Source organism: Amblyomma maculatum, chromosome 5 (genome assembly GCF_055883805.1).
Source record: "Amblyomma maculatum isolate TAMU_Amacu chromosome 5, ASM5588380v1, whole genome shotgun sequence".
NCBI classification, from domain to species: Eukaryota; Metazoa; Arthropoda; class Arachnida; order Ixodida; family Ixodidae; genus Amblyomma; species Amblyomma maculatum.
Window position 1 is genome coordinate 7,898,755 of NC_139348.1, and position 27,569 is coordinate 7,926,323.

The 27,569-nt window shown below is 46.5% G+C and overlaps 1 protein-coding gene and 2 pseudogenes across 4 annotated transcripts in view; all 3 read left to right on the forward strand.

Annotated features, from left to right (window-relative positions):
* The window catches only part of LOC146187715 (DNA excision repair protein ERCC-6-like), a 374,514-nt gene that overhangs the window by 201,170 nt on the left and 145,775 nt on the right, over positions 1-27,569 (forward strand). For all 4 annotated transcript variants that reach the window (XR_014707405.1, XM_084603509.1, XM_084603511.1 and 1 more), the window contains exon 12: positions 10,613-10,729. Coding sequence is in view for 3 of the 4 variants with exons in the window: in XM_084603509.1 (XP_084459635.1) it covers positions 10,613-10,729 (117 nt within the window). In the remaining variant the exon portion in view is untranslated. The remainder of the gene's footprint in view (positions 1-10,612; positions 10,730-27,569) is intronic.
* On the forward strand, positions 14,758-17,622 carry LOC146187718 (uncharacterized; annotated as a pseudogene).
* LOC146187719 (uncharacterized) lies at positions 18,765-19,757 on the forward strand (annotated as a pseudogene).

Genomic DNA, 27,569 nt, shown 5'->3' on the forward strand with positions numbered 1-27,569 from the left:
TCATTCCATCCGCGCGCGTGGCTTGAAAACGTCACGCGGCAAACGGCCAAGGGGGATGCGATCGTCTTTGGGGAAGGCACAATTTCCAGTGTGTGGTGCGGAGTTCGATATATCGAACGACCCGTGAAATTGAGTTCGATATATGACGCGGCTTTCCTATACTTTTACATTTCATTTTCAAGGGGATATTTCGTGAGTTCAATATAACCAAAATTCGATATATCCAGGTTCGATATAACCGGGTTCGACTGTAATACGGAGAGTTGAGCTAGTTGGTACATGTTTAAGGAATAACAGCGCAGGTGTTGTCTTCTTGCTTGTCCTTTGTCTCCGTGCTATTATTCCTTAAAGTTGGAAGATTGTGGCACTCTCTCAGGACCACCTTGTTTAGCTGAGTTAACATAATGTCTATAGGACCCATCACCTTTCCGGATGAGCCCAGACGTAGCATAAAGAGTGAGGATGCTTGTTCTCTTCCTCCCATCCCGCGGTTGATATCACACATATTTGCTCTTAGCCGCGGGATGAAGGGGAGAGAACAAGCCTCCTCACTCTTTATAGCTGCGTCATCAGGCAGCGCCGCCTCTCGAGAGCGATACTGCTCCTCCGCCCGGCGCGTTGGGCTGCAAACTTCTGCAACAGACGGTACCTGTATATATACACGAAAACTACAATCAAGATTTCGCGGACTGGCATGCTACAATCAAGAAAGCAGAAAATTAATTAACTTTAGTGGAAACAATAATAAAATAACAAGACGCATAAGCATTATGCAAACAGAAACCAGCAGACCAGTACAAACGTAAAAGGCGTAAAGATTAAACCATCAAAGCATTATGAATGTCACGCCCGTTGCTTTCTTCCGCACATATTCTTCTACCTAGTAATTTATTTAGTGTCTGTGGAACAGTGAAGCGCAGCATTGAGCGTGCGTATTCTGTGCGGCAGAAAGGATGGTACCAATGAAAATGACTACGAAATGGATATGTAGGGACTGTAGTGTGGTAATCTTCATCGTTATAGCCACTGGCATGCGTCGCGTGCTGGCGCTCTCAAGAACGAAGAAGTTGGTCGTTGTCTTTGTGATTCGGTACGCCTGACGCTTCGCTGCAAATTCATCCTGAGCAGCTGAATCCATCTGCGTCGACTGAAGAAACACACCCCAGAATTGGTGCAGGTGCTGCCGGGTACGTTCTTGTCCACCCTGGAACTAAGAAGCTGCACATTGCCATCTGCTTTCACCATGCAGGACGATACTGCCTCGACATCGCCGCCCCTCCTAACCACGGTCCTGTGTTCTTGAGCTCTATGGCAGCGTGACCCATGCCTCTTCAGTGGCACGGCCGATCAAGACGTCGACGATTGGTTGTCGGCGTACGAGCGTTGTCAGTAGCTACAACCGATGGGACGACACTATCAAACTAAGTAACGTAATCTTTTACCTGACTGACGTGGCGAACCTCTGGTTTCGCAACCATGGGGCAGACTTGCCATCTTGGTCTACATTTAAGAAGAATTTTGCAGAAGTGTTCGGCCGCCCTGCAGTTCGCAAGCTCCGAGCAGAACAACGCTTGCGCGAGCGCATTCAGCAGGCCGAAGAGTCATTCACCAGTTATATAGAAGACATCGACCTGTGCAAGCGTGTCGACCCCTTAATGTCCGAAGCGGATAAGATAGAAAACATCATGAAAGGCATCTCTGAAGACGCGTGCCAGATGCTCTAGGTGAAAAGTCCTGCTACGGTCAGTGACGTGCTCCAGCTTTGCCAGAGCTACGACGTGCTTCGTAAGAAGCGCGCTTCTACCCGGCGGTCCGATGTTAGACGACACCATATCTACACTAGTGCTGGGCGGTTCTACTCCATCAGAGGACAGCCCTCTGCTTCAACAAATCAAAGCCTTCATTCGAGAAGAGGTCGCCCGCCAGCTATCACTGGTCCCTCAGTTACAGGATACTGTCCGCCTTGCTCCTGACATGGCTCTGTCTTTGGCCTCTACCATACGGCGTGCCGTGCAAGATCACATTGCTGATGTCCTTCCGCCCAGCTCCGTACTGCCGCCCAACCCTGTGCCGCCGCCCAGCCCTGTGCCGGCGCAAGTAACGGCACCACTGACTTACGCCCAAGTTGTGGCCAGGCCGCTAATGCCATCAGCATCTCTTTCCTACCAGGCCGCTCCTTCCAACCTTCCTTCGCCTGGATCTGCATTCCATGTCCCTATTCCAAGGGTACACCAACGCCCTACGAACCCTTGGCACACCGCGGACAACTGGCCAATCTGCTGCTCATGCGGGCTGCCAGGCCATGTAGCCTGTCTTTGCCGCCAATGCCTTCCACCTTCTTGCCCTGACCCCTGGAACTACTCCTACGATACAGACCAGCCCTTGCCGAGAACTCCGCCCGGTTCCGACTTTGTATCTCGTGACAATCAAACGTATACAGTCGAACCCGGATATATCGAACTCGAAGGGGATCGCGAAATAGTTCGATATATCGATAATTCGATATGCAAAAATCGGCTTGTAACAGCCCTTACGATGCGAAAAAACGATACCGTATTTGTCGCGTAATCAACCCACTCGCATAATGAACCCACCCTCCACTTTTGCACCTGAGAATTTGAAAAAAAAAAAAAGCGTTAAGGCCAGCTCGCTCACATGCAAGCGACTGAGCGATCTCAGCGACGAGCGGCAGCGACAGAGCGAAAAATTTCAAACTTGTTGGAACTACGTCCCTCTCGCTGCTCGAGCCACCGCGACAGCTCAAAACAAGGTTCCTGTGTCGCCACGACAGAAATCGCGAGCGTTTTCGCTTCCATGTCGATGGCGTGCGTCGCTCCGTTTCGGTCCTCTCATCCACAGCTCATTTCTTGGCAGCGTGCCAAGATGCTGCGCAGCGATAACGTCGGGGCGCGTTTATCTTTTGATAGCTCCTGCGGTGGCGGGGAGCGAACTTGGCAGAGTGCCCGTGAAGGCTTGATTGCACAAGCCTGGTTCGATTTATCACGCCTCATGATCGCAGCAGCTGACGCGGGCTTTCGTTGATTCATACATGCAAGGATAAACGACTCCCGAAAAAAAAAAAAAAAAAAAAAAAAAAAAAAACACCTGCCGCTTCTTAACGTCCGAACAGCACAACAATAAGAAAGGATGACGCGCAAAAAAAAAGAAACGGAGAGAGCTGCCGCTTTTTAACGTCCGCAGGCGCCATAGCCACGTCAGACACCGCGCGCAGAGGGTTCGCAACAAACGCCGCAGAAAACATCCTACGCCTGTCTGAAAACGGGCTGAGTTGGCTTGGCGCATGCGTAGGGCGTGCTGAAGGAGAGAGGTAGCTCGGCAAAAGGATGGGACCCCACACGCATATGGCTTGCAAGCATCATGTGTTGGCGCGCGGGAGCGATAACTGCAGATGCGTGCGCCTTTGGGGAATGGGCGCGGCGCTGCCCTAGCCGAACTGTCCCCTCTCATTACTTCCCCGCGCGGCTTGAAAACGTCACGCGGCAAACGGCCGAGGGTGATGCGATCGTCTTTGGGTAAGGCACACTTTCCAGTGCTTGGTGCGGAGTTCAATATATCGAACGACCGGTGAAATAAGTTCGATATTTGACGCGGCTTTCCTATACTTTCATGGGATTTTCAAGGGGATATTCCGTGAGTTCGATATAACCAAAATTCGATATATCCGGGTTCGATATAACCGGGTTCGACTGTACAACTCGCCGATCATCGTCCCCTCGTCGCCGTTCCCTGTCCCCGCTTCTCCGACATTCTACCGGCGCTGTTATGGGAAACTAACAGTCACAGTTCCCGGGGCAAGAACTGCGCTTGGTTCAAACTCTTCAAGTCCTCCTTGTTCTCCCGCTAACGTAAAGTGTTTGTCGATGGTGTCGCAGTACTCACTCTTGTCGACACGGGCGCTGCCGTATCCATCATCAATGAAGCTCTTTGCCGTCGTCTTCGTGAGGTGACCATCGCGCTTTCCGACTTTTGGCTTCGCACCGCCTCATCACAGCGCATTCATCCCTCAGCGGCGTGCACGGTCCGTGTTCTCATCGAAGACGTCTTGTACACCATCGAGTTTATTGTACTGTCTCACTGCTCACACAACATCATCCTGGGCTACAATTTCCTTTCCACTCATCATGCGGTTATTGACTGTGCCCGCGTGGAAGTTTCCTTTTTACCTCTTTGTGATACCGTCTTGTGTGACGTCCCTACACGCTTTGCAAAACTCCTTGTTGCCAATGACACAGACATTCCTCTATTTTTTGCTGCCCTTGTTCCACTCTCCTGTCCATTACTACTTCGACTGTCTTCTTCACACCTTCTGATGCCGCTTCACGCCATCCCTGCCTCCTGCTTCCATTTGCTGTTCTCAGGTTCGAAGATGGCCTTAGTGCAATATACGTCTCAAATACATTTTCGTGCCTGTCCGTCCTGCTATGTGGTGAGTGTCTGTCGTGTTGAAGAACTTGATCCCATGCTTGCAAATACTCTTCCTGCCCCGCCTACTTCATTAGACGTTAACGTTCTCAGCTCTTGCGATACAGCGACCGCTTCGACACCACCAGATGTTCTTCAACAAGCTATTGATGCAGATCTTCCACACGCACAACGCGATCAACTCGCTGCTCTTCTACAGAACTTCACTTCTTCCTTTGACCTTCCTCACACTGCTCTGGGTCGCACGTCTGTCGTTGCGTACACAATCGACACTGGTACAAACGCACCTCGCTGCTCTTCTACAGAACTTCACTTCTTCCTTCAACCTTCCTCACACTGCTCTGGGTCGCACATCTGTCGTTACGCACACAATCGACACTGGTACAAACGCACCTTTACGACAGCGTCCTTATCGCGTGTCGGCCTCTGAGTGCCAAGTCATTGCTGACAAAGTGGACGACATGCTTCACCGGGGCGTCATACAGCCATAACAGTCCATGGGCTTTTCCCGTTGTTTTGGTCACCAAGAAAGATGGTTCCTTCCGGTTTTGCGTCGATTACCGTAGGCTTAACAAAATCACACGCAAAGATGTCTATCTTCTGCCGCTAATCGACGATGCCTTGGACTGTTTACAGGGAGCCGAGTATTTCTCCTCTTTGGATTTGCGCTCTGGCTACTGGCAGGTACCGATGGCTGATGATGACTGCTCGAAAACTGCCTTTATAACACCGGATGGCTTATACGAGTTCAACGTTATGCCCTTTGGCCTCTGCAATGCCCCAGCTACTTTCGAGCGCCTGATGGACACTGTTCTTCGTGGACTCAAGTGACAGACCTGTCTTTGTTACCTGGATGACATCATAGTTTTTTCTACCGACTTTTCTTCTCACCTTCTCCGCCTAAAGCATGTCCTCACATGTCTCGCCGATGCTGAGCTTCAGTTGAATTTGAAGAAGTGCCACTTTGCCGTTCGAAAACTCACCATTTTAGGCCACATAGTCTCTAAGGACGGCATTCTTCCCGACCCCACCAAACTTCGCGCAGTTGCAGAGTTTCCGAAGCCAACCTCCCTGAAGCAGCTCTGGAGCTTTATCGGCCTCTGCTCCTACTTTCGACGTTTCATCTTGAACTTCGCCTCTATCATCGCTCCTCTGACCCAGCTCCTTGCCGGCAGCTCCGACCTTTCCGCCTGGATTCCAGCCTGCGATAAAGCCTTCGATACTTTACGCCACCTTTTGGTTTCGCCTCCCATTCTACGCCACTTTGATCTGACTGCACCTGCGGAGATCTACTCTGATGCCAGCGGTATTGGGCTGGGTGCCGTCCTTACCCAACGTAAGCCTGGTTACAGCGAGTATGTTGTGGCATATGCCAGCCGAACATTGACGAAAGCAGAATCTAATTATTCAGTCACAGAAAGGGAATGTTTGGCTATTATTTGGGCCATCGGAAAATTTCGTCCCTATGTGTATGGCCGACAGTTTTAGGTTGTGACCAATCACCACGCTTTGTGCTGGCTTGCCTCTCTGAAAGACCCATCCAGTCGCCTTGCTCGCTGGTTCTCCGTCTCCAGGAGTATGCCATTCATGTCATTTATCGATCAGGTCTGAAGCATACGGATGCGAACGCTCTTTCCCGCTCGCCATTGCCTAGTGATACTTCGTCTGACCACGTCCGTGCTTACGATTTGTCGACTCTTGCCACTATCGACATGGCTACCGAGCAGCAGAATGACCCCTGGATCAATGCACTTTTGGATTTTCTCTCAAGTCCTACTCCCGGTCATTCATCCAAAGCGCTCGTCCGGCAAGCCCACCACTTCTCCATTCCTGACTGTCTTCTCTATCGCCGCAATTATTTGCTTGATGGACGGAAGTGGCTTCTAGTCATCCCACGTCATCGCGGTGCCGACATTTGTGCTGCGTACCATGGTGACCCACAATGTGCTCACGGCGGCGTATTGAAAACCTACACGCGCCTACGTCTGCGATTTTACTGGCGTAGAATGTACTGCTTTGTACGACATTTCATGCGCGCTTGCAAATCTTGTCAGCGCCGCTCAGAAGTCTCCTATTTTGTTGCAACCGTTACCCTGTCCTGCTCGTCCATTTGACCGCGTTGGCATAGATCTCTATAGCCCTCTTCCTACTACTCCCGCTGGTAACCGGTGGATTATCGTGGCAGTAGACCACCTTACTCGCTACACTGAAACGTCACCGTTACCCTCTGCCTCCGCAAGAGACGTTGCTTTGTTCCTTCTCAACAACTTGATTCTTCGCCGCGGGATTCCCAAGGAACTGCTCAGTGACCACGGATGCGTTTTTTTGTCCGACGCTCTCGAGGCCCTACTGAAAGAATGCTGCATCATTCATCACACCGCTACTTTTTACCACCCTCAGACGAATGGCCTGACAGAATGCTTCAACCGTACTCTGAGTGACATGCTGGCAATGTACGTCAACGACGCTCATTCCAACTGGGACCAGGTTCTTCCCTTCATAACCTACGCGTACAACCCTGCGATACAGACCACCACTGGATTCTCTCCCTTTTTTCTTCTTTACGGGCGCGAGCCAACCTGCACATTAGACACGCTTTTTCCCTTCCGCCCTGATGTTTCTGAATCGACGCCACTCTCGGACGCCGCCCAGTACGCAGAAGAATGCCCTCAGCTCGCTCGTTCGCTTACAAAGGAAAGCCAGTTGCAACAAAAACACCATCGTGACACTGGCGAGGCACCTTCATACGCACCCAACTCCCTGGTGTGGTTCAGGGTTCCTGCCACAATCGCCGGCCTTTCAAAGAAGCTTCTTGCTCGGTATCACGGTCCATACCGTGTCCTTCAAAAAACATCTCCTGTCAACTACGTAGTTGAGCACGTTACGCCTTCTGCAGACTTGCATCGCCGTGGACGCGAAATAGTTCATGTGGACCGAATCAAGCCCTACTACTATCTATCTGTCCTTTCGGCTCCATGAGTCGCCAGGATGGCTTCTTCTCTACCCGGGGGGAAACTGTAGTGTGGTAATCTTCATCGTTAGAGCCACTGACATGCGTCGCGTGCTGGCGCTCTCAAGAATGGAGCATTTGGTTGTTGTCTTTGTGATTCGGGGCGCCTGACACTCCGCTGCAAATTTATCCTGAGCAGCTGAATCCATCTGCGTCGACTGAAGAAACACACCCCTACAGGACATTTATTCGGAGACTGGATAGGTCTAGGAATGTCTCTTGACCATTACAGATAGATTTTTTGTACTTGATTGCCACATAATACTCGTATAGTTTATGAACTGGTGAAATATTGATATGAATAAATAGTTCCTCGGTGTGTGCGCGGTAGTCTACATTTGCTATTTGTTGGAGAGCTTTCTTTTGAAGTATACAGTCAAACCCGACTATATCGAACCCGTTTACATCGAACAATTTATGAACATTGTATTGTTAAAATGAGAATATATAGCAAAAAATACTAATATATCGAACAAAAATAGCAGCCGTGCTTGATATATCGAACTTCCAGCCGCGCAAAACTGCTCCAGAAGTTGGCTTTCCCGCGTGGCAGCCGGGCGAGCTGCGCCAACATCCCCCCCCCCCCCTACAAAGTGGTTTAGCCCAACAGCGCTGCATGGCGCTGCGCTCGCACGCCGCTGCTTGCGCTCCCTCAGACAGCCACCCGGCCACCCTAGCAAAAGTGGTTCGACCGCGCACTCTTGTTTCTCTCGCAGCCACGTGCGCCGTCATGCGGTTGTCTCTGACTCGCTCGACTGCTTCGTTCCGTGTGCTTCACAGCTTTGTGGGAACAGTGAACTCGTCCGCTTCGTGAAAGATGGCTTCTGTGAAGCGACAGAACCTAACCATATCTGCAAAGCTGGAGATCATCAGAAGAGTTGAGGGCGGAGAAAAGAAGTCAGATGTCGCCGCAGCGTACAGAATCCCCAGAAGCACGCTGAGTAGGATTTTGAAAAATAAGGCCGACGTTAGGGCTAAGGCGGACAAGAGGCCTGCTGCTACCACCAGCGCTCGACGAGTACAGACTGCTGCATTTGAAGACGTAGAGGCAGCAGTGTAGAAATGGTTTGTAGACTTTAGGTTGCAAAACATCTCCATTTCTGGCCCAATGATCGAACAGAAAGTGAAGGATTTCGCTTTCATGCTGAACAGACCAGACTTCAGAGGCGGCTCAGGCTGGCTGCAGCGGTTTAAAGAGCGTCACGGCATTATCGGCCGTGCTGTCACCGGTGAAAGCCGCGCAGAAGATCTCGGCAGCGTGCAAAAGTGGATCGATGAAAATTGGAACGACATCACAACAAGGTACCATCCCCGTGATATATTCAACGCCGATGAGACTGCTTTGTTCTGGCAAATGCTTCCGAACAGAACGCTGGCCTGTCGTGGTGACAAGTCCCACGGCGGGAAGGTCAATAAAGCCAGAATATCCGTGTTTCTCACCACCAACGTCGACGGGTCAACTAAGCTTCGACCGCTCGTAATAGGAAAGAGCAAATCGTCGCGGTGCCTGAAGAACGCACTTTTTCTTCTGGTGTCTTACAGATGGAACGGGAAAGCTTGGATGACAAGCGAACTTTTTGGCAAGTGGCTGAAGTCCTGGGACGACGACCTGGTAAGGCAGAAAGGTCTGCTTGCTGGTTGATAACTGCTCTGCGCACCTTTGCAACGTCAGCAACATGGAGCTTCGTTTCCTTCCGCCCAACACAACGTCGGTGCTACAGCCTTTAGACCAAGGTGTCATTCGTGCACTGAAGGCAGGCTATAGGAAGCGACTTGTGCAGAGGCTTTTGCTAAACCTCCGCACTGGCCGGGAGCTGAAAATTGACCTCCTGGGAGCAATAACCATGCTGAATGCGTCATGGAACGACGTCAATCAAGAAACAATTCAGAACTGCTTCCGTCATTGTGGACTCTGCTTCCGGCGAGGCTGGCACGAGCTCATCAAACAATTACAGTGAACCCCTCGATAGCGGTGAACCGCTGGAGGAACTTGATGACTTGTTCAGCCAGTTTTTCGAGTTCCCGGGTGCTGTTTGTGATGGGACTGCAGCAACAGACTTAGTCTCCGTCGACAACGATGTTCCAACAACCGGAGAGCTCGCTGACGAAGACATCATTGCCGATCTCACTAGGGATGTCGCCGGCGACAGTAACTGTGAGGATGCGAGTTCGGACCCGCCATCGTGTTCCGATGCACTTCACACGCTGAGCGTTGTTCGCCGTTACTGTGAGTCAGTAGAAGGCTGTGGGCTCAGCTGTTCCCAGTCGCTCGATAACGTCGAGAAGTGCATGCTGAATAATGCTTTCAAAATGAAAAAGCAGAAGAAGATCAGCGACTATTTCTCGCGTTAATAGTCCCACCGTAAATGTTTTTATCCAATAAAGAATGCTTTTTAATGACGTGCGGTTTATACATTGTCAAATTTGTTAGAAGCTGTATTTCGAATTACCCGATTTATCGAACTAATTTCCGTTTTCGATATATCCGGGTTTGACTGTATACAGTTTTCCCAAATTGTTGTATCTCCCCACACCATGAAGCAATAATTCAAATGAGATAGAAACAGTGTGGAAAGACCGAAGTGGTCAATCCATTTAGTGCGCTGTCTATTACGGGGGCTAAAGATTCAATACTGAAAAAGATACTAGTGTCGTCCGCATACATTATAAATTGTGGCCGACGACAAGTGACGACATACGCGCAACTGATTCCCGGGTGAAAGAAGATGCCTTCTTTTATTCCGCAAGCATATATATACAAGAAACCTCGTCCAGAGAGAGCCAGCAAGTAGCGGCATTATAAATGAACAGTGGCAACCTCTACAGTTTGAGTGAACAAAATCAGCTTTTGCCATGACTCGACGGGGAACGAATCATATTGGCAATGGCTGATGCAGGTGATATATCAGCCTGCTGCTGTAGCATGGCCATGTAGCCATGGCCCACTCAGACCACACTTGGAAACACCACTAGTCACGTGTTTGCATTTCATGGGATTTCCTCGGAGCTGGGAAAAAGGATACTCATGAGGTTTTCTTTATCGCAAGTAAATGTAGAGGGAGTTCTGAAAGTGCTCTCGAACTGTGCAAATCACATTCGTTGTCGAGAGTGAGTGTTTAGTAAATCAGAATTCATCAGTTGTATTTTTTAACCTTGTAGGTGGAGACAGCGTACCGGTGTGCCTCTGCCCTGCGGGACATCATCCGGCCCTACCTGCTGCGCCGCATGAAAGAGGATGTCCGCTCCCACCTCCACCTGCCGGCCAAGAGTGAGCAGGTCAGTGTTCACTTTCCATTTCTCACAACATCCTACCAATGGCTACAAATAGGAATTTCCTCCTGCTACAGAAGGTACTACAACTGAGATGTACTGTGAAATAACTTGGCAGCATAGTCTCTCTCCTGCAAATGGACCTGATGGCATGTGCTCAACATCACTGCAGAAGCAAGTCATCACGCGAGTGCTATTTTACAACTAAATCTTAACTGTGAGAACATGGAATACAAACTCATGTCATGAAGAAATTTTAATAAAAAGGGGGGCATAAACATGGCAAGAATGGCGCTGGGCAAGATATCCAATGGAGGAGACAGGCTGTATTACGTGACAACACACATGTTGCGCTATCTGGGCCATGTTGTTAAAACAGCGAAAGGATAGTTCCCCGTGATATTATCAATTCTTTTTACAGTTACACGATTCTCCTTTGTGTGTGCAAAGCTTTGATAATCTCCGTCGTCCCTTATGGGCTGCCTAAATTTCTGCTCGCACATAGAAGGGTGTCATCAACCAGATGACTTTTATCCTATCTTCACTTTGTTGAGTCGCATGTTCAGAATCGCCACAAGAAACTGGTAGTTAGTGCACTGCACTCGACCTTTGCTTTTTGTTTGGTTATTTTCCTGCTGCGGCAAACTATTGGGTGGAAAGCATTAATAGGACGCTTAGTCATATCTGTGAAATCATGCAAGAGCTGGTGTTTGGCAGCTCCATCACATCTCACCGCGATGTTTGAATAGCCGTCATCTATTCACTGAAGCTGTGCGACATATTAGTGGGGGTGCACAAAAGAGGTTAACAACTTTGGAATGTGGTGAGTGTGATTGAGGGGGGCTGCTTTCCACCCCACGGCCACTCTGCGGACGCAGGGAATTCTAATGCTATTCATTGCATTGGCAAAAAATGCAGAGAGTTGGGCCGCTTTTTGGTTCGTTTGTTGGGCTAGTTGGTATAGCATTATAATTTTTGGAAGCGCTGAGGCAGACATACACGAGAGAAGTGTCCCGTCCACTTCTCTCGTGTATGTCTGCCTTCCAAAAATTATGATGTGGAGGGTGCCAGCTACAAGCATCAACAAGGTTTTCTTTGGAGGCTACGTTAGAAGGGACTCGCCGGCTGAGGAATAGGGATGTGACTTTGGCGGCCAAAGTTTGTATGTGCCAGGAATGGTGGGTGGGATCTCCCTTCTTCAGGCAGAGCCACACCACGGTGTCTGCTGGGGCCGCATGGTAATTACCGGGTACTTCACTCCTTGCAAGGTGTGTGGTCGAACACAACAGGTTTTCCTGTTGATGTCCCTGTCTGTTTATTCTCCGTCCATGTTGTTTTAGCCCTTTCGAAAAATGTCAGATGCTGCATACTTCGAGTCAGCTATCCTTCGGCATCTGCTACAGGAAACGGCACAAGCGTTGCAGCCACAACTGCTGACGTTACCGGCTGGATCCAGAAGAGTCTTTGTCTTCTTGCCTCTTTGCGGGAATTTGTGTAGAAGTCTTGATGGCGCATTCATCGCTGTTTTCGTGTCTCCCAAGGATTACCTCTCTCAGCGGGTGCTGCCCCAACACTCGACGGCGTCGTTGTGGGTCGCGGTGACAGAGGAGGAAAAATGGTTTTCCACAAGGTGACCTAAGGTGATACAGCCAAACCTGGCTCTGTTTGGAAGATAGTAGCACATTCGAAACTGCAATTTAACCCCAGCGGGTAGTTGAAAGTCTAGGCCATGCCCACATCCATGGAAGACTTTTAAAACGACGACCTGCTCTGTAAAAAGTCACTCACCACACCAGCCTCGCATCTGGTTGACCACTGCCACAAATGTAACGGTTCTAGACTCTTCTATAAGCAAGCAGAAATTTTGGCAATGCACGAGAAACAATTTTTATGCAAAATTATCAAAGTCCTTCACACATCAAGGCAGGGAGAATCTTGTGGAAGAACATCAATTGCTCTAATGATGAAAGAACTGTCGTATGTGCATCATGTGTAGAACTAATTTCCTTCCAGTTTTCCTTGGTTGTTAGCCTTGTGGCACTGACGGTTTCCTAGATAATGCAACATTTGTCTTATTGGTCAGCTTTTTCTCTTCAGGTAGACATCTTTCCGTGCACCATTTTTGGTTACATCCCTTTCTGTTCGTTGCGTTATTTTTTACGACTTGGGTTCATATGCTATTTTCTTCCATTAGATTTAGTTGCAAAGTAGTGCTCGTGCTATGTTTTGCGTTTTCTGTTCATCCTTGTCTTTTTGCCCTTTTTTTTTTTTTTGTTCATGACTGTGAAGGCTTGCCATGTGGCATAGAATGAGGCTGTCTTTTAACTTAAAGGGAGTCATGCAGTCTATTTTCCTGGAACAAGCTCTGGCCACAAGTGTAAATGTTGCTCCCCTGTAGCCGACGATACTTCTTGTAGTCGTCTTATTCTTGACAGCTGCATTCCTGGGCATGTCCACACCTTTTACCTTTGAGCGTGATTCCTTTTCAACTTACCCAACTTTCCACCTAAATGCATCCCACTATGGTACACTGAAGTCCATTTATAACGATATTAAGAAAACCTAAAAATGCGATCGTTACAACCGTTATATCTGGACCGGAATAAAAAGCAAAAAGAAAAAAAAAAAAAGTGCACACCCACATATTTTTTCATGCATGTAGGCCTGACTACTTTCCAACGGTGAATGAATCGGAATGGTGATTTTCTTTGAATAATTTCGAAGCGAATAGTTCGAATAGTACTTCTGGCACTGAAAAGAGGCTGAATCACTGTAGGCATTTCCAAAACCATTTATTTTCCCAATACACGATGCCATTACATACTGCACTGAGGCTTTATTTAAAACCACACTTCAAAATTTTAAGAAAGCACCTAAAGTGAGTGATGAGCGTGCCGAGCGTTCACGGCAGTATAACGCTCCACGGGTGCGCAATAAGCTTGGCGTTATCACACGAGAAAGCACCTAAAGTGAGTGATGAGCGTGCCGAGCGTTCACGGCAGTATAACGCTCCACGGGTGCGCAATAAGCTTGGCGTTATCACACGCTAAAGGCGCCCTTCCCATTGACGTAAGTATACACTTCGGAGACATCGAGTCTCCGGGCTGCCGCTGAATTTTTCGCCACTCTGAGAACGGTCGCCCATGTTCAGTACGCATGATTCGTCACCTGACTGAATGAAGCGATAGCGTGGTAGGGCTGCGTGTTTATCTTTGCATCTGGACTGTCGGATAATCTTTTCCGCAACTCTTGAAAAAGAAAAAAAAAAAAGGAGGGGGGCCGACGAATTTTCGGGCGAACGACCTGTATACGCTTTCGCGTAAAAAGCCATCTATGTGGCATTACTCGAAACCGAAACCACACAAAGCAAGCGGTCGAGCGTCCCAGAAACACAGTTCGCGCGAGACGAATACTTCGAAATTTCGAATACCGAGAATTCGGTTCGAAGCGAATATCGAATGCTGTGCTATTCGATCGAATATTCGAAATTATCGAATATTCGCACACCCCTAAACAATGGTTATCATCGTAAAGAGCACGCTATCCACAAAATAACTAAACTAGCATACTAAAAATTCGGAAATTCACTCTCGTTTGAGCATCATTTCCAGCACACTAGTGACAGTATAGTGACAGTCCTATCAGCAACTGGATGAACTGCAGATTTCCAGCCTTGATGATTGTTAAAATCGTAGTGTGGATGTCCGTATTTTTTCGCCAGGCTTCCAACCTTGAAACCCTGCTAGAAATTCATCGCAAGTGCTTTTTGGGGTCGCCACCTATGAACCTTTGCTAGCATACAGTAAGTCTACTATGAACTTACCAGTGGCGCCCTCTAAGCTGAAGCCCAGCCGGGGGTGATTTAAATAAAGCAGTTTTGTGTTTGGTTGATTCTGGAGCGACGTGGTTGCTTGGTTCTCTCGGCCTCCTGGCACGACAGCACAGAGACGCCCACACAACGTGGTGTCTGAAGTGACAGCAGCATGAAAAACTCGTCTTGAAGCAGCTCTCAACGACCGTCAACGGCAAAAAGGATGCTCCGGAACGAAAGCGCCCAGCAGACCCAGTGGCTAGGCTTCACTCTGCAACCACCAGACGTGTTTGTCTTCTGCAACCCGGCAAGTTGGCCTTCATGGAAGTCTCGCTTCGAGGACTAGGCCGCTGTCTCTGGACTACGGAACACTCCGCAAGACATGCAAGTATGTACGCTTTTGTACTGTATGGGCCCGGAAGCTCGCATGCTGCTAGATACTTTTTTACTCGATGCTGCCGCGTCGCATCGCGCGAAAAATTTCGATCCAGTCGCAGTGTCGTTACGGCGTCAATCACAACAGCCCTTTCAGATGATTGCAATGCGGTGCACCACATTTTCCCGGAGCATTTGTGCCGGTGCGACACGAGCGGCATCGGCATAATTTAACAATAACAAATGTAGAACAAGCTTATTATTTATGTACTTTTTCTTGAAATATGAAGGACTTTATGAAAAAGGATATGCTTAAGTTTTTCCCCTTGTACGCTACTACGCACAATAGTTTTGCTGTGGCTCAGTGTCGTTTTAGCGTGCTTTTCGATTACTTCCGCTCGCCCACAAATGAATGCACACTAATACACGCTTGCACCTTGAACTTCTCGAAAAAAATTACAAACAAAAACAACTGCTAGAAGCAAGAACTCGTGGGTCCGATGAGGAGAACAGATAGGTGGGAGCTAATATATACCTTTTTTTTTTTTTTTTTCATAAAGTCCTTCATATTTTAATAAAAGATATATAAATAATAAGCTTGTTCTACATTTGCTATTGTTAAATTATGCCAATGCCGTTCGTGTCGAGCCAACAGAAATCGCAAGCGCCGCAACGACACTGCGACTGAACCAAAATTTTTCGTGCTCGTCGCATCATGTGAAATAGCTTTAAGCCCCCTACGACACATTTGTCAAACGCTTCTCCAAGCACTTTGTGCGTTCCTGTAATGAACTCTATGAGTCGTTTCGCTTTCACAAGTGTGTTCAACAACCTGGTGAGAGTGTCGACGTGTTTTATGCCGAACTGTTCAAGTTAGTCAAACGTTCGACTGCTCTTCACCGGCGATGGAAGAACGCTTGGTCCGCCACAGGTTTGTCGTTGGATTGCTCGACACATGTCTCTCCAAAATACTTTGCTGCTCCCCGAAGCTAACTCTCAAAGAAGCTTGGATGCAAGCTCGTCGGTCCAAGGACGAGGACAAGGAATGCTCACTCACACAGGCTACCCCGCAAGGCATGGTCAACATTGATGCTGGGACTCGAAAGTTTTCGCAATGGCCAGTTGATGCCAGAACGCACTCAGTGGACGCGAAGTCTGAACGCTATCGTGACATTTCGGTCTGTTTCTTCTGCAGCCATGCATATCATGCATGCTCAGTGTGCCCGGCAAAGAGCTCTATTTGCAACTGCTGCGGTAAGAAAGGGCATTTTGCTGAAGTTTGCGGCTCCAGGAAGTCGAGGCAGGCCAAACTCAGTGCTATCCAAATGCATACTCTTGAGTCGCCAGCTAAAAACCAAGTATGTGGATGTCACAGTCAACAACTACACAACTCAGTTCAAAGTAGACTCAGAGGCCGAGGTTTCTGCAGTCCCAAGTGACTTCCCCGAAGTCCCGGCTGCGCTCGCCAAGGTAGGTGCTATTTTGACAGGGCTTGGTGACCAACTTATGCATGTATGGGGTTCGTATCTTGGCAAAGCAAGACCATCTCCCAGTGTATTTATGTCATTGAGTCACTTTCAGTACCTTTACTGGGTCTACCAGTTATCCAAGTTCTTGAAGTTACATTTTGGGTACTGAGCCAATGCTTCATGCTGAACTGTTCCAGGGCCTCGGCATGCTCAGAGATGAGTACACCATTCACTTGAAACAAGATGTGCCGTTCTCACTTAGGGCACCTCGACGGATACCAATCCCACTGTGGGAAGTTGTTCGGCAAGAACTTGGAAAACTCGAAAGCGACGGCGTCATTCGCCGTATTAATAAACCAACTCCGTGGTGCGCCGTACTGATGATAGTACCAAAAAAGAATGGAAAGTATCGTCTGTGTGTTGATCTGACTCGACTAAACAAAGTGGTTCTCAGGGAAAGGTAGCATATATCATTGGTAGCATATACAGTAACTCTACTATGAACTTTCCAGTGGCGCCCTCTAAGCTGAAGCCCAGCTGGGGGTTATTTGAATAAAGCAGTTTTGTGTTTGGTTCTGGAGCAGCGTGATTGCTTGGCTCTCTCCCCCGGCACGACAGCACGGGGACGCCCACACAACAGTGCTAACACGCTGTTGTCATGTTTGGCGCCATCTTCGGCCGATTCTTGCAGCAATCGTTAGCCGAACTAAAGGTGTATGACCCCTTTCTGGTTCCAAGTGCCCGTGACGTCATAAATTTTCTTGGAAGTAATGCGCTAAAGGGAGTAAGCGCTTTTTCGATGGACCTAAAGGGCATTTATTACACCTTGCCGGACACCACCCTGTGTGACGTCAGAGAATGCATTGAAGAGCAGGGAGCCATTCGTTTCCAAAATGCTTGTGGAGAAAGCTTTCTGGAGTTGCTTTCATTCTACCTACCCAGCAGAAAGTAGTGTGTATAGGATCCTGCACTGTGCTAAGTGACCTTATGCTGACAGAAGATTGAAAGCAGCACTTCAAGACAGCCAAGTCATCGAAGTTTGTCTCTACGTTGACGACTATCTCACAATTTTCAAGGCTTCAAGTGCTGGGTTTCTGCGGGACATCGAAGCCCTATACCATCTTTTTTCGGGCACTTTAGAAGAGGTCACTAGGGAAGTGCCTGATGGAAATGAACTTCAGTTTCTGGACACAAGGCTCATCTTCGAAGAGTCACACCTATGCTGGAAATATGCTCCATGCTAACGAAAGGGGTTTTTGCCCTATTCGTCAGCACACTCCAAGGGGGTGAAATGTGGAGTAGCTGCGAATGCTTTCAGGAATGCTCTCAACAGGTTGGACTACCACCGCATCTTCGAAAGTGTCGAGGCTCAAAGGCTTAGCGCTGCTGGCTACTCTATGGACATTAACAGCTTATGCTTCCAGCTTTTGAATGAAAGGCCAGATCCCTTCAAACCTCTTTATTTTATTTATTCAATACTGTCGGCCGCCTTTTGGTAGCCAAGGCAGGAGTGGGTACATCATGTATGTTAACAAATTATAGTCCACCAAAGAGAAGAACAACAAAGCAAAGAAAAGGAAAAAAAGAATGCTCACATTAGCACATAGTAAAGTTACTGCGGAGCAAATCGAGAAGAAACAAACGACATAAATGCGTTGCATCTAAATCCAAAACAGAAGAATCAAAAACGTGCTCAAAAAATAAAACTGAGCACACTAAACTTATTGGCAAGAACTTATTGCAGAGAAAAATTCATCGGATGATGATTAGCAGGGGTGCAACAGTTGCGCCAATTGCGCCATTTTGATACAGCTGCATATTTCTGTGCCAAGCTGCGCCAAAAGTGTGAAATTTGTTAAAATTGCGCCATGCTGCGCCAAAATGCCAGATTAGCCGCGAAAGTTTGTAGTCTTGCTAGATTTGGCAAAATATCGGAGCTGCGTTGGCAACATGCAGTTGTGCCGGTGGCCAATCCAATCCAGCCGGAGGCTTGGTGGCTTGAAACTATGCATGGAACTACAGTGAACTAGAATATTCACTGTAATGGAACGCTAGCAATGAAAAGAAAACATGTGTGGTGAACACAAGTTGGTGAGCATGTGTATGGTACCGTAGCTCGTGTGCGCTGCTTGTCGATGCCGAGAGGCGGTCTTGGATGCTTGCCTCGGATTGGTTTCCCCAGCTGGTCGCACCGCTACAGTGTCGATAGGCGTTCATCATGAGTAAAGGTGAGTACATTCAAACGATTTGTTCGATAAATTTTATTTCTTAATGCCTGATTATTTGTACTTTCTTGGTCCCTTCGGAGGCTGAAAAAGATCTGTTTCCTGCTGTAGTTTGCTGGTAATAGTAGTGAACATTTTGCCTGTTATGAAATGAACTTTTTTCTTTATTCACAGGGTGGTGCACGAAATTCAACGCCTCGGTGCTGAATGAAGTGGACTGCAACAATGATGTGATCAGTGGTTGGTGCAGGGCAGGCATCAAGGACACGGATACTTTTTGTATCTTGTGCAATGTGACAATTTGCTGTGCTCAGCATGGTACTGCTGCTGTCAAGCGCCATGCAAACATGAAGAAGCATGTGGAGGTTGCGGCAAAGCATAGAGATTCTAGTGGTGTGCTACTGGCGCCCAAGACTGTGCAAGCTACGATAGATTTTTCTCGGGGGAGGCCTCGTTCCTCGTTGCAAGACCAAGTGTGTGAGGCTGAAACCATATTTGCAATGTCTGTTGTTTCAATGGGGGGACACAGCAACACACATCTATAAAAGGATGTTTCCCGACAGTGATGTGACGAAGAGTTTTACCTGTGGAAGGGCAAAACTTTCTTATGTCATCTCAGATGGTCTGGGGCCTTACTTCAAATCAAAGCTTTTGACAGAGTTGTGTCGGCCAAATGTTTTCTTTTCGTTAATGATTGGCGAAACTTGCTGGTGAGATATTTCTCCAAAAGTGCAAAGCAAGTTGTTGTCGAGCACTTGAACTTTTTTAACCTCGGTCGTGCCACTGGGGATATAATTGTAGGGTGCATAGAGGATGCCCTAACTGAGTTGCCAAAACAAGGATTTCTTTGCTTCTTCAGTGATGGCCCTAATGTCTTGAAAAGCGTGAAATCTAAGCTAAAACAAAAGTTAAACCCAAATCTTGTTGATGTTAGGGAGTGCACTTTGCACAAAGTGCACAATACATTTTCGAAGGGCTTGGATGCATTTTGTTCTGATGTTGAAGAACTTGTCAGGGATGTTTATTATTATTTTAGCACCCTGTGCGTGCCGAGGGCCTGAAAGAACATCAAGAAATTTTGGGGATAGAGCCTCATGTCTTCCTCCGACACGTCTCTAATCGCTGGCTGACATTGCAAGATTCTCTAGTCCGCATGGAAGAACAATTCACTGCCTTGCAGTCCTTTTTTTTTTGGAGAACTGTGGTAGACTGCGACCAGGTGTCCAGACCCAACACAGCAGACTTGCTGCAGCTTTTGGCAGCAAGGACCTTTATGCAAAGGTACTATTTCTGAGGAATGCTTAAGAAGCGAAATATTTTGCAGCAAGAGTGCAGAGAAGTTAACCAAGCTTAACCTGGATGATGCTGCCTTTTGGAAGGCACGACCGGAAGTTGGTCTGGACACAGAAAAAGCAATGGAAGACTGGGACCCTTAGGAGAAAAAAATGTTCCGCCTCGGAGCTCGGGCATTTTACCTTGCTTGCTCGAAAGCATTGCTTCAGAAGCTCCCCCTCACAAATAAGGTGGTCATGCATGCAAGGTTTCTGGGTTTACAGTATGAGAATGCTGAGCAGGAAGTGCGGTCCTTACGCTACATTGTGGGGCAACTTCCTCAGGTTTTGGGTGATGGTCAGGTGTCATCTCTCGTTGATGAATGGCTCATGCTGAAGTGCGATCAGAGCAAAGGCACCCTGGAAGGAAAGCTAGATGACTACTGGGCAAAGATATCCCATGCTTTCGAAACTTGTAAAAGCACTGCTTTCTCTGCCGCACGGAAATGCTGACCTAGAACGAGGCTTCAGTGAAAATAAGTACCTTTTAGATGGACGGAGCTCTCTGAATATCAGTAGTGTTAACGGAATGCGCCACATTAAAAGTTACCTTCAGCGCTATGATGGTGATGCAAGTAAGGTGCCCCTCAGCTCTGACGTTTTGAGATGTGTGAGGCAGTCTCGAACGAAGTATGCTCTGAGGATGAGCGCTGAAGAAAGCACAAGCAAGCGGGCAAGAGAGGAGGTTGTTTCAAACCAGCAAAGAAGAAAGCATTGGAAGGCCAGGTGCAAGCCAGCAAGGTGTTGCTCACTAGGGCTAAAGAGATGATAAACTTTGGCATCAAAGACATGGACAAGGTTGAAAGTGGTCGCTTGCTTTCGACTACAGGGAATGAAACCTTGAGCAAGCCCTTGAAGAACTCAAGGAACTGGAAAAGCAAATGTTAAAAAATGCGAGGCATTGACATGCAAACAAAATCTGCACTAGACATGTAAGACATTTATATTGTAAGACTTAGCTCGCCTTGCACCTAGTCATGATGTGGACATTCTTGTCTATTTGGTGTTGGTGCTAGTCATGATGTATTCTAGTCGATATTCCTGTCTACACGTGGTTAGAACTGCAATAAATTTGTTTGCAGTGTTGATACAAACTATTTCTTGTATGTTCCTTTGCTTGGCCTTGTATAGTGTACCTATGGATTAACCTTTTTTTACAGGTTTCTCAAGCGTTAATTTGTAAATGGTTTGCATGTGCTTGCCCAATGAACCTAAAACATAATTGAAGTGAGACAGCCTAAAAAAATAAACCAACTAAATTTTATGGCTCACATGTGTATATATAGTCCGATGTTCAGACCTTATTTTTGTACTGGAAGTAAGGCTTCTTTCCCGTGAAATTGCTCAAAATTATGAATATTAGCTCCAAAATGTCGAATTTTTTTTTCCGTAAGCTGCTCCAAAAATAGGTTTTACTGCTCCAAAACTAAGATTTTTCTGCTCCAAAAATTGCTACAAATCCTATTTCAGCTGTTGCACCCCTGTGATTAGGATACCACATCGCAAGGTAACTTATTCCATTCAGCTATCATTCTTGGAAAGAACGACGGCTTGTATGCATTGGTTCGGCACTCAGGAATTACAATTTTTCTGTCATGTTTGTACAGAGTTTGTTGTGCTCGGTTGTACTGCATATAAATATGAAATTCTAGTTTAGTATGGTTGTTAATGATGTTAACATTTTCAAGCGATGCATTTTTCGACTGGTTTCCAAGTGTTGTCAAACCGGAGCAGTTGAGAAGAGCAGATATTGGTGTGTTGTCCATAGGCGTGATAAATGAATAGAAGTGCCTTGCTGTGAACTCCCTTGTGACATCCATTTTAGTATGCGGATCCCAGACGATGTCAGCGTACTCCAGTAGTGGGCGCACGAGCAAGGTGCAAGCTTTGTTTTAGGAGATTCATTTTTTAGCATGTTTTTTACTCCAAGATACTTAAATTCTTCTACTGATTTGAGTGAAATATTAATGTTATAGGAGTACTTCACCGGAACTTTTTTTCGGGCTAACCTCATCTGTTTGCACTTCGTAACATTCAGTGACATCCTCAATGCAGTTTTGGCACCAATTAGTAACAACACCTAAATAGTTGTATAGAACGAGCTGGTCATCTTCTGTAATAATCGGATGATAAATACGCAATCATCTCCAAAAAAAAACGGGCATGCAGAGAAGAGTTAAACTTAAGGTCATTTAAGTAATTAAGGAAAAGAAGTGGCCAAGGACTGAGCCCTGTAGCACTCCTGAAAGTACTGGAGCAATGGGTGAACTTGAATTGGATATCTGGACATATGCTGCCGATGTGATAAGTTTGAGTCAAGCCACTGCAAAATTTGTTGATTCTGTAAGATGTGCCTAAGCTTTATCAAAAGGTTACAATGTATTACTCGGTCAAAAGCTTTTTCAAAGTCCAGAAAAATGGCATCTATTTGTCCTGCTTTATCAAGAGCCGAGAAGAAATCATTGGTATTGTGTAATAATTGCGTTGTAGTGGATAATAACCCGTGTCGAAAACCATGTTGAGCTTCAGATTATTGTCTTCCAAGTATGAGGCGATGTGATTAAAAATGAAGTGTTCCAATACTTTACTTGTAGTGCACAACAAACTAACTGGCCTGTGATTAGAAATGCTGAGCTTAGTACTAGATTTGTGAACCAAGATAACCTTAGCCAGTTTCCAATCACTAGGGATGACACCATCACGCAGACTAGCACTTAAAATAATAAAAAGGAATCTTGCACACCATTCCACGTACCTGTAAAGAAACGTATTCGGAATATCATCTGGCTCTGATGATTTCTTTGTATTCAAGTGAAGTGGAGCGGAAAAAATGCCTTCTTCGCTTATAGTGAGATCTGGTACCTGAAAGCTGATTCATCTGAAATCACTAGACCGGTCATCACCCCGCAGGAACACAGATGAAAAATAGTCATTAAAAGATGCTGCTATTTCATGAGTGTCATTTACGCCCACATCATTTATTGTCAGTTTATTTACTGGATCCTTTTTCTGTGTTAGATAAGTCGAGGATTTTCGCGGGTCATTAACAAGAAAGTTGTGCAGCTTTACATTAATGAACTGAAATTTTGATAGCTTTATTTTATTTCTTAGGTCCCTGTGAAGTGACGCCAGAGTATTGCATTGGACATTTGAAATGTTGTGGGAAAGTCGCTTAACGCGGCGTTTCAGTTGAATTATTTCACGTGTTATCTACAGACTCTGGCCATGAATCTTTTTTTCCCCGAGTAGGACGTACCTACGAATACACTTGTGCACTGTACTTTTCAAATCGACCCACAACTCATTCAGGCTCATGTGACCGTCATTGTGTCTTGTAGAAAAACTGTCATATTCCTGCTCAAGAAGATCTGAAATTCTCTCGTTGTTGCTTGGGTGTAATTGGCCACGCCCTATTGGCTTCAAGAACCACTCGATTGTGGTCGGATATCCACCGAAAAACCCAGCTTCTCAGTAGCATCGGACACAAACACTAGATCTAAACGTGAGCTCGGGGTTGCAGTGAGTTCAAGCACAACCTGTTTGAAATTAAAAGAAAAAGCAATATCAAATAGCAAATCAGAATGCCGGCATGATGATTCCCAGTTTATTTTTGGCAGATTGAAATCACTGCACATAAATAGCTTTTTGTGTTCAATCAGGAAGTCGTAGAGAGCTTCAACTGTACTGAGATCTGCATTTGGTGGCCTGTAAACGGCGCCAATTAAAGTGCTGTGTTTGGAAGCATGAAGTCTGATCCAGATCATTTCTGCACTGGTATAGTGCGCTACAAGTGTATAATCTTTGCCTGTCTTTATCACAATCACTACCCCGCCCCCTGCTTAGCTGCGGTCATTTCAGATAATTTCGGGCAATTCAGGTATCACGTCTTCATCAGGTCATGCAGACTCAATCATGCAGCCACATTTCGGTAAGCACTGTGACGTCAGGCTCATACGTTAAAAGAAGACCTTCTAGTTCTTCAGTTTTATTCACAATACTGCGGGCGTTAATATTTAAAATACAAAAATTGTTCTGAACTGCGTTCTTAAGACCTGTATTTTGGTTCTTCCTATCGTTTTTTTTCCTGAAGTTAAAACCAGGCCGTCACTGTGAAGCTAGTGGGGCTATGTTATTTTGAGCATCATCCCATCGAAACAGTTTACCATTGATTTTAACTTTGTCAAACGACAGCATGACTTTGTTATCTTTTTTTCTATATTCAGCTATAGCAGCCCACAGCTTCTTCCGGATTGATTGTACCCTCAGGAGGAAGTCCTCTGATATACTATAAGATGAGCCCTCCAGTTTCTTACAATTCTCCACAATAATACCTTTATCTCTGCCATCCACAAGTTAAAAAAATGACAGTTCGACACTTGTCCTTAGCTGGACAGCTAATTCTATGAATACGCTCAATAGCCATGTTTGGAACCTTCAATATGTCGGCTAGAATGATTTTAGAAACAACCTGCTTGAGAGAATTTAGATTTTCTTCTGTCGCATCCTTTATGCCTAATACGATCAAGTTGTTTCGTCTACTCCTATTCTCCAAGTCATCTACTTTCAAAGCCAGTTTCTCAACAATTGACTGAAGCTCAGTAACTTTGCCACTGTAGAATATATGTCGTCAATCTTCTGAAGACAGCTTAATACACGTGTCATTCAACTTGCTGTTAGTAGCTTGCACTGTTGCTTTGAGTTCTCGGATCTCAAGCATCTCTTCCGGAGTTGGTCCCTCGTTCGTTTCCACATCACCACAGGAAGGCAATAGGCTCACAAAGCAATGGGAAATCATATCACTTAGCGACCGTGGGCAGAAACAAGAGGCAAACATTGTCGCTGCGATAGGATTGCGCTAGGCGAGAGTCTCTCACCTTGACGAAAAAACAGGAAAGGATTCGTGAGCGGCATAGTCGCTGTGCCTCTGCCGCACTCAAAAAGCGAAGTTCGGTGCAGACAGCTTCGATTTCCTACGTTCGTGGTGTTAGCCTTTGGTTAAAAAAGATTGTGGGTCGTGGCGGCCTCCTCTTTTCGGCTCCCAACAAAGGTAAATTGTGTAAAATGAGAACAAGTTGAATGCACTACTAAGCATGTGACACAGTTTGTAGAATGTATAGTGGTTTATGAAATCCCTCTGTGCATGGGCCAGACCAGGCAATGACAGAGAGCACGTGAGGACTAGCAAAGCTTGCCAAACATTGCAAATTGCCAGTGCTGCGCCTGTCCTTCCTCTCTTGCTGTTGTTCTTCGTCGCAGCGCTGGCAATTTGCAATCATTTACCAACTAGCTAAAATTTCTGTATAGCCAAACATGTGACTGCGTGTGGGTGCATTTCTCAGTTCCGGGAGCACAAAGTGCTGCGCACATATAGTAGTCAGCTAAAACGGAAACTTTATACGAAGCCTTTGTTATCCATGGCAGAGGAAAATTGCTCTTTCACTTGTCCAAGTAAGAAATGGCCTTTTTAAATAATGACATGATATCAGCAGTAATTTTGTGATATTCTGCTTACTTTCCTTATTTATTGCATTCTTGCACAAAATACACTGTTGTAAGTCAGCGCTCGTCTTTGTGCTTCTTTTCTGTCCTGTGTTTTCGTGCTGTTCTGTTCTAGATCATGAACCAATTAGCCCAATAATCCTCTCTTTTGCAGTTGTGCAACACCTCATCGGGTATGTGATTGTACAGGGCGACTAAAGTATGCACTTTGTCCATGCACAAAAAAACCCATCAAAGTTCGATATGACCTCATCTTCAGTGTTCGCTGAAGTTTGAAAATCTTGTCTCAGTCTTTCAAAGTGTCGGTTGATGGGGCAATGCTAGCTCTCTCCAGAGGCTGATTAGCTTTTTTGCTGCGTCGATTTCTTTGGCACCTTCGCTGGCTGCAGTAGTCGTCAGATCCACACAAACTTCGCAATAAAACTATCCGCGCCAAAAAAAAAAGCTGCACCCGCAAATGGCTCAAAAGGACAACCGACGTACGACAGATGACACAGGTAGAAGAAAGGCAGGGTGGCTAGGCCTGCTCGCTACTGCATATTAAACCACAGCCTTGTGGTTGCGCTAGGAGCTGGCAGGAGTGCTAGTATTGAACGGAAAGCTGGAAAAGGACGGGGTGACAGTTAATGAGGACATAAGAAAGTTAAGCCTGGAGAAGCGTTTCGAAGTGGTTGAGGTAAACAGGGAGGTACATAAAGCAGGTTTTGGTGGGGCTTTTCAGCGAGATGGCATTCATTTTAACAGAAGGGTGGGAGCAGAGATCGGCTGGCGCCTGGCAAGCAAGGCTGTAGCTTTTTTAGGGGGTCCGCGAGGACTCCGTGCACAGAGATAGTTAGAAGTGAAGCAGAAGAAAGTGTAATAATGGAGGCTGAGCCCCCAAAAATGGCAAAGAGTAGGTCGAGAAAGAAAAGTACAAAAAAGAAATTTAACACTAGGATCAGCTACATAAACATGCAAGGAGGTAGAAAAAGAGCGAAATGGCTAGAGATCGAACAGCAGTTGAAGGATGACAAAATAGGTGTGGAGTGTAGTCTGGGAAGTGATCGTAAACGTATTAGTCTGCAGATGGGGCCCTTGATGAAAAGAGAAATGGAACTTAGACAAAACGTAAACGCAAAATTAAACGACGATCAAATAGCGCAGATAGCAGCAGACATAGAGGAAGCAATAGAGAAAAGCCCCATGGAAGACTGGGATTATGAGCAGGTAGAACTACTCATAAGGAGGAAAATTCAGGAGGTTAAAGTAGCAAACCGCTGGAATGGAAAGAGGAAGCCACGGAGCTGGTGGAATAAGGAAATCAGGGAAGCTATTGAACAACGACGGGCTGCTTCAAGGGAACACCGAGTGGCAAAGAAAGCACAGGTATCTCGGGAAGAAATCGACCAAAAATGGGAATCATATCTACAAAAGAAACTAGAGGTACAGGCCCTCGTCCAAAGTAAAATAAAGCCATCCACTGATCGCTGGATGGCTGACATACACGATGCCTCTAGAGGCGGAGCAAGAAAATTCTGGAACCATATAAGCTGGCTAGGGAAGAAGAATCAAAGAAAGCAGGATCGGATTCAAGATAACGAGGGAAATTGTTTAAAGGGAGACAATGCAGCGAACTACATTACATCAGTTATAGCCGAGTCATTTAAGAGCGACGATAGGGCAATCTCCGCAAATCAGGAAGCAACACAAGGTAGCAAAATACAAAGCAGCTTAGAGCTGACCAATCTAAACTGGAAAAAGGCAGAAAAAAATATTCCTAAAAACACATCTACAGGAATGGAATGAATTCCGATCAAGCTGATTAATGAACTCGGTCCAAAAAGTAAGGAAACGTTGTTAAAAGCTCTGGAAACAGTCATAACGAATAAGCAAATTCCGGAGAGCTGGCGGCAGAGTAAAATGAATTTGATTTATAAAGGGAAAGGAGAAAGGGTGCACATAAAATCCTACAGGCCGATTACCATAACATCTGTTATGTACAGGTTAGCCATGCAGGCGGTGAAATTAAGGTGCAAGCATGGGTTGAAAGTAACAAGATACTCGGAGAACTTCAGAACGGCTTTAGAAATGGTAGGCGCTTAGATGATAGCCTGTTCGTGCTTACCCAGTGCATCGAAATATCTGGAGTGGAAAATA